Consider the following 7,565-nt stretch of genomic DNA (forward strand, 5'->3'; position numbering starts at 1 on the left):
CAAACTGAAATGAGGTGAGACCAGTGGCCATGGCTCCGTATATGAGTCCCCTAGTTGTTGACCAATTTACAGAACCAAAATCGTCTTTGTTTGACCGGGGTGACGGTTTAAGTACGAGTAGGTCACAAAATTTCAGCACAACGTTAAAAGGGCGTAGTGACTTTCGGAAGGCTATAAATCATAAACCGTAAGTCGGATTAAGACGAGTCTTAAACGAAAAGTCATCTAATCGAACCGAAAAATCTGTAAATTAACTTTTCCAGTAACCCAGGTTACTGATCAGATCCCAAAAACAGTAAGCAAAGTGTTCCGGTGGGTTCTTGGTGCTTGATGCTCATCACGGCTCTCATCCTTGATGCTTATAGCTTCAAGTGTACAACTCTTTGATGTGTTTTCATCATCTTTATCAAGTTTTGACCATCATGAAACTAGTGTATGTCTAATATATGTAGCACAACTCATTTAAGGGTTGCAAGTAGGTTGATGAACCAAAGTTACATCAAGATCTTAGATCCGACACATACATGAGTTCTAATAGTAATATTAAGCTATAAACTTGAATGTAAACTAAATAATCAAGACCTTAAGTTGTAAAACTTAGATTTTAGTTAGATCTTAAAGATCCTAGACTAAAAAGTAATAGCTGTCAATTATATTAGGATAAGATTGTATGTAATTACCCATTATAATAGTTTATCTTGTGAATATTGCATATTTATTTAATCCTTAAATAAAGGATTCTAGTTACCAAGCTTAGGAGATTTGGTGGGCATATAAACCCATCGGCTATTGAATGAAAAGCACACTTTCAATTATCATTATTCTATCATGGTATCAGATTGACCATCGATCCTATCTCCTCTTCTCATCTACTTGATTTTTCTAATCCTTCTTCTTCTATTACAATGGCCGATAAGTTTCATCCAGCCATTACAATCTCCAACATCAAAAACTGCATACCAATTATTCTCGACACAGACATAAGCAAATACCTTTCCTGGGTTTCCCTCTTCAAAACCCATTGTCAAGCCTACCAAGTTATCGATCATATTACTCCTATCACCACCACAATCGAAGAATCTTCTGTTACGTCCTCTGACCCTACTGTTATTGCTGCTGCTGCCGCCACAAAAAAGGAGCAATGGGATCGTCTAGATGTGGTCGTCCTTAACTGGATTTATGGCACTATATCGACTGATATGCTCGATATTATTCTAAAACCTGAACAAATTGCACTTGATGCATGGACACGCATCAAGGATGTACATGAAGACAACAAAAATTCACGTACTGTTCATCTTCGTTGCAAGTTCACCAACATACATCTCGATAGTTATCCGAATGTGTCTGCATATTGTCAAGATCTCAAAATTATTGCCGATCAACTTGCTAATGTTGGTCCTGCTATCGAAGAAGATCACCTCGTTCTTCAACTAATCACCGGTTTGAATGAAAATTACGATCACGTTGGTTCACAACTTGCATACACCAAACCCTTGCCATCATTCTCTGCAGCAAGATCTACTCTTATTATGGAAGAAGCCAGCAAACAACAACAAGCCGCTCACTCTTCTTCGTCCTCCACTGATACGGCTTTAAATGTTGTCACTCACACCTCCGCGCCACAGCCTACAAACACTACTCGACCTACTTCATCTAACTACCGAGGACGTGGTCGTGGCAATTTTCAAGGAGGCTATCGTGGCTGGGGTCAAGCTTCACGAGGTCGCGGGAATACAAGGTCATACTCTGGAGTTTCTAATGGAAATCAACACCAACAGTGGTTATTTAATCCATACACGGGTCAACCCACAACTTGGAGCCCAGCACCTAGTCCATATCCCACAACATCCATACGGCCCACCAACAATTCTTACCAAGGTGTATTAGGCCCACGCCCACATCAGGCCCAACCTTCATATGCACATTCAATGGCTTCTACTCCAACTGATATTGAATCTGCAATGTACACAATGAGCTTGAATCCACCTGACAATAACTGGTACATGGACACGGGCGCTACATCTCACATGACGGGTTCTCCAGGTGAGCTCCTATCTTATTATCAATCAAAGTCTCCTCATCACATCATAGTCGGAAATGGACATAAAATACCAATTCATGGTTCTGGACATTCTTCTCTTTTATCCACCACCCGTCCCCTTTACTTGTCTAATATTCTTTACTCCCCTAATTTAATTAAAAATCTTATTTCTGTTAGACGTCTCTCTATTGATAATAATATTTCTCTTGAATTTGACCCTTTTGGTTTCACTTTGAAGGAATTTCCGAAGGGGACCCCCATCCTGCGGTGTAACAGCTCAAGAGGCCTCTATCCTCTCAATGGCCTACTTCTACAATAACATCTCAAGAATCATTCCGCATTTTCTGCTGTTTCTTCTACTTTATGGCATCATCGCCTCGGTCATCCGGGCGATTCTATTCTTAAGAACCTTAGTAATAAACGTTACATTGATTGTAATTCGAAGTTTAATAATAAAGTTTGTCAGTCTTGTATTTTTGGCAAACAAGTTAAATTACCTTTCTATCCTTCTTCTAATGTTACTTATTCTCCATTTGATATAATACATAGTGACTTATGGACATCCCCCATCCCTAGTTCAGCCGGACATAAATACTATATACTTTTTCTTGATGACCGTACCAATTACTTATGGACATTCCCTCTTGGACAAAAATTAGATGTTTATACTACCTTCACCAAGTTTCATGCTTATATCTCTACACAATTTCAAAAATCTATTAATACTTTTCAATGTGATAATGGAACTGAATATAATAATGCTTCTTTTCGCAATTTTTGTCAACAAAATGGTATGGTTTTCCGTTTTTCTTGTCCCTACACTTCCCCTCAAAATGGGAAAGCCGAAAGAAAAATCCGTGCAATTAACAATATTATCCGCACTCTTTTAGCCCATTCTCACATGCCTCCTAACTATTGGCATCACGCTCTTGCTATGGCAACTTATATTCTTAATATTCTTCCTAATAAAAATTACGACTATCTTTCTCCTACTCAACTTCTTTACAATCGTACTCCCACTTATCATCATTTACGCGTCTTTGGTTGCTTGTGTTACCCACTTATTCCTTCTACACAACGAAACAAACTTCAACCTAGATCCCTTCCTTGCATTTTTATTGGATATCCATCGAATCACCGAGGCTATAAGTGTCTCGAACTCTCCACACAAAAAATACTTATATCTCGCCATGTGATTTTCAATGAGTCTCAATTCCCATTTTCCTCCACTCACTCTCCTAACCAAAATACGTATGACTTTCTCACTAGTTCAATTAATCCAATGTTTTATCCTACACCACCTATAGCATCTGCTCCAACTCCCCCTCCTAGTCCAAACATAACGAATCCCACCTCACCTCTCAGTCCACTAACGGCCCAACAGTCTTTCACGAACCCAACACCTACCTCCTCTGGCCCAATTTCGCATACAGGCCCTTCTGGTTCCCCTTCTTTCACGCATACCTCCTCACCACCTTTGCATGATTCTATATCTGCTTCTCCCTCTACTACACAATCAACTAATCAACCAACATCTCCATCTCCCTCTGTTACGCCTGATCCACCAGTCCGCACCATCATCACTCGTGCCATGTCCGGAAATTTTAAACCCAAAGCACCTTTTAATCTCTCGGCCACATCCACTATCTCTCCTTTACCATCCAATCCTTCTATGGCTCTAACTGACCCGAATTGGAAAATGGCTATGAATGATGAATTTAATGCTTTGATTGCTAATAAGACTTGGACACTTGTCCCTCGAGACCCTAACATGCAGGTTATTAGATCTATGTGGATTTTCAGGCACAAAGTAAAATCGGATGGTTCTTTCGAGCGTTACAAAGCTCGGTTGGTCGGAGATGGACGTTCACAGCTTCTTGGCATCGATTGTAACGAGACCTTTAGCCCGGTTGTAAAACCGGCTACTATTCGCTTAGTGCTCAGTATTGCTATATCTAAGTCTTGGCAAATCACCAGCTCGATGTAAAAAATGCCTTTCTACATGGTCATCTTAAGGAAACAGTATACATGCATCAGCCGTTCGGTTTTCGAGACGAAACTCATCCTAACCATGTTTGTCTTCTTCATCGCTCACTTTACGGATTGAAACAAGCTCCTCGGGCTTGGTATCAACGATTTGCGGATTATGCTAAGACTATTGGGTTTCGTAATAGCGCATGTGATCATTCTCTCTTCATTTTTTGTCACGGGTCGGATATGGCATATCTACTTTTATATGTCGATGATATTGTGCTTGTAACTTCTAATGAAAAGTTGCGCCAACACCTCATGTCCTTATTATCTCGTGAATTTGCTATGAAAAACTTGGGTCCGTTGCATTCTTTTCTGGGCATCAACGTCACTCGTTCGTCTGATGGACTTTTTCTTAGTCAAGCTACCTATGCTGCCAACATTATAGAACGAGCAGGCTTAACAGGTTGCAATCTTGTTTCTACTCCAGTAGCTACGGATCGTAAGCTAAGCTCCAAACAAGGCCGACCATATGCTGATTCCACAAAATATCGAAGCCTGGCAGGTGCGTTGCAGTATCTTACTTTCACTCGGCCTGACATTTCGTATGCTGTGCAGCAAGTTTGTTTACATATGCATGATCCGAAGGAGGTTCACATGAATGCATTAAAACGCATCATTCGTTACGTGCAAGGTACTCTTACACTCGGCTTACATATTACTAAGTCAAGTTCTACGAATCTAATTGCTTATACCGATGCGGATTGGGGTGGATGTCCCGACACTCGGTGCTCCACCTCGGGTTATTGTGTTTACTACGGTGATAACTTGATTTCTTGGTCTTCTAAACGCCAAACAACGATGTCTCGTTCTAGTGCTGAAGCTGAATATCGTGGCGTCGTGAATGTTGTTGCAGAATCGTGCTGGCTTCGCAACCTCCTTCTTGAGTTACATTGTCCCATTCCGAAAGCCACTCTTGTTTTTTGTGATAATATGAGTGCCATTTATCTCTCGGGCAATCCCGTTCATCATCAACGTACTAAACACATAGAAATGGACATTCATTTTGTCCGCGAAAAGGTTGCCACAGGTCAGGTTCGCATACTGCATGTTCCCACAAGATTTCAAATTGCTGATATTTTCACGAAAGGTCTTCCGCACTTATTATTTGATGAATTTTGTTCCAGTCTCCACGTTTCTTTACCGAAGGGTTCGACTGCGGGGGAGTAATAGCTGTCAATTATATTAGGATAAGATTGTATGTAATTACCCATTATAATAGTTTATCTTGTGAATATTGCATATGTATTTAATCCTTAAATAAAGGATTCTAGTTACCAAGCTTAGGAGATTTGGTGGGCATATAAACCCATCGGCTATTGAATGAAAAGCACACTTTCAATTATCATTATTCTATCAAAAAGTCTAGATCTAGTGTTCTTAAGTTAGATCCTAAGTTATAGAACTTGGATTTTCACTTTAATAAAACCATAAGTTATGAAACTTAGATTTTTATCTTGTAAATTATATGTAAGCTTATAAGCTTATGTTTACAACAAAATTGGAAGACCATAAGCTATAGAAACTTAGATCTAACATAAGTGTATGAAGTTATAACTAGAAAGTTTAACTTCCATGTTCTTGATCTTACAAAGTTTAAACTTTAATTTCAAGAAAAATGAGATCAAGATTAACTAGTAATACTTGACCAATATATGTAAATCACGAATTTAAAAGAAAGAAAAGATGAACTTCAAGTGTAGAACCATAAGCTAACAAGCTTAGATTCTTGTTCTTGACTTCTTATCAAACTAAGGATGGAAGAAACAAGATTCATGAAGATACAAACTATAAAGTTTGATCTTGAACAACAAACAACAACTAGTATGATGTTGATGATACAAGTCGAATTCAAGGAAGAAAGAAGAAGAAAAATAAAGTTTATTACTTACAATTTTGAGAGAAAAGTTTAGAGAAAAGAAAGTGTAAGTATGAAGTGTGTGTGGAATGGAGTAAGGACTAGTTTATAAGTAACAAAAAAAAAAATTTGAGCTCCCCATGCCCACTAAAGACCGACGGTATTGAGGCATCAAATGGGGAAGTCAAAGTGCAACTTTCAAGTGTGGGAAGATGGTGTATGCTAGGAAGAGTATAAAGTCAAATACATGGGAAAGGTGATCATGCATGCTTGAGACATCTTTATCTCCAACTTAACTTAATTAATCCATGATTAGTCTTAAAGAATCATTAGCATAATAGTGGGCTTACTAGTAGTCCATTAAGAAAAGTAGGGTGGGCTTCCAAGTTCAAGTCCATTAATATAAGCCCATGTAAGTGTGCAACAATTTAGTAAAATCTCAAGTAATTAACTACTAACATTAGTTAATTAAAAATGATTAATAATAATTAATCATGAACGTAAATAATATTCTAAATATTATTCTTGAAAAGCGTGTGTCACAAAGACAAGTCGGGATATTGAAAAGTCAAATATGGTAACAAGTAAAATGTATAAGAATACATTTATTAAAGCGCAAGTATTAATAATAAATATTAATAAATATGAGTCGGAAAATCCGGGGTCGTTACAAATATATGGTTATAAGCTTTAACAAACTTTTGAATGACAAATTTATTGTATTTATTCAACACGATACCAATAGAAGCAAGACATCATGTCCTCTGTGATGGCCTATTTCTTTTCTTCTTTTTATTTTTTTTTTTATTTTCTACTTGAATAGGCAGTGTCTGTGTAACTCTATAACAAACATTATCATCAACAAACGTTAATGTATTAACTTCCCCAAAACAATCCGCATAAATATCAAATAAATCATCAGTAGCTGAAACATCTTCAGGTTTATGCAAAATCTCTTGATTAGATCATTGCTTGCTACATAGAAAGTACTTATATCTGACTAGACTATTACCAAAATCATCAAACCCTCTCTTTGATGAAGACTTCCTTACCTCAAAACCACCATTAACAGCATAATCCTTGTCAAAATTATATGCTAAATCTATTGAATCAAAAACCATTCTGATAGCTGGTAAAAGAGATTTGTCAACATTAAGTGTCCACGATTTTATACCAGAAGATGATATTTCCTCAGAACCAACGCAAAAACTTTTGGGTACATAAACACCAGTGAAAAAAATATAAAAAGAACATAAATAAATATATAATCTATCAAAAAAGACGCATAAAGGTGCATCGAAAAAATATATGTTATAAATCATGCCTCCAAAAAGTACAAAAACAAATGTAGAACACAGATGTAAAAATACAAAGTGTAAAGCATAACAATGACTTAGAACAGATACATGTAAATCTATATGCCTAAATGTAGAACAGACACATGTACATCAGAGATGTAGAACACAAATGTAGAACACAAAAAATTGAATGTATAATAGATGCATTAAATGTAGAAAACACTCAATGCATCATGTAGAACACACGTGTACAAAAAAAAATGTATATTACAGCAGCAATATACATTAGGATTCAAAGATGCATCATCTTGCATCTAGTTATGAAAAAATATTG

General features: G+C 37.3%; 1 protein-coding gene across 1 annotated transcript; it reads left to right on the top strand.

Moving 5' to 3' along the window:
- Nucleotides 1-4,072: 4,072 nt before the first annotated feature.
- Nucleotides 4,073-6,771, top strand: LOC139892977 (uncharacterized mitochondrial protein AtMg00810-like). Its single transcript, XM_071876110.1, has 2 exons — nt 4,073-5,110; nt 6,757-6,771. Exons 1-2 carry the CDS (start codon nt 4,073-4,075, stop codon nt 6,769-6,771), a joined length of 1,053 nt encoding a protein of 350 aa, XP_071732211.1.
- The last annotated feature ends 794 nt before the right edge of the window (nt 6,772-7,565 follow it).

This window comes from Rutidosis leptorrhynchoides, chromosome 1, assembly GCF_046630445.1.
Source record: "Rutidosis leptorrhynchoides isolate AG116_Rl617_1_P2 chromosome 1, CSIRO_AGI_Rlap_v1, whole genome shotgun sequence".
Taxonomy (NCBI): domain Eukaryota; kingdom Viridiplantae; phylum Streptophyta; class Magnoliopsida; order Asterales; family Asteraceae; genus Rutidosis; species Rutidosis leptorrhynchoides.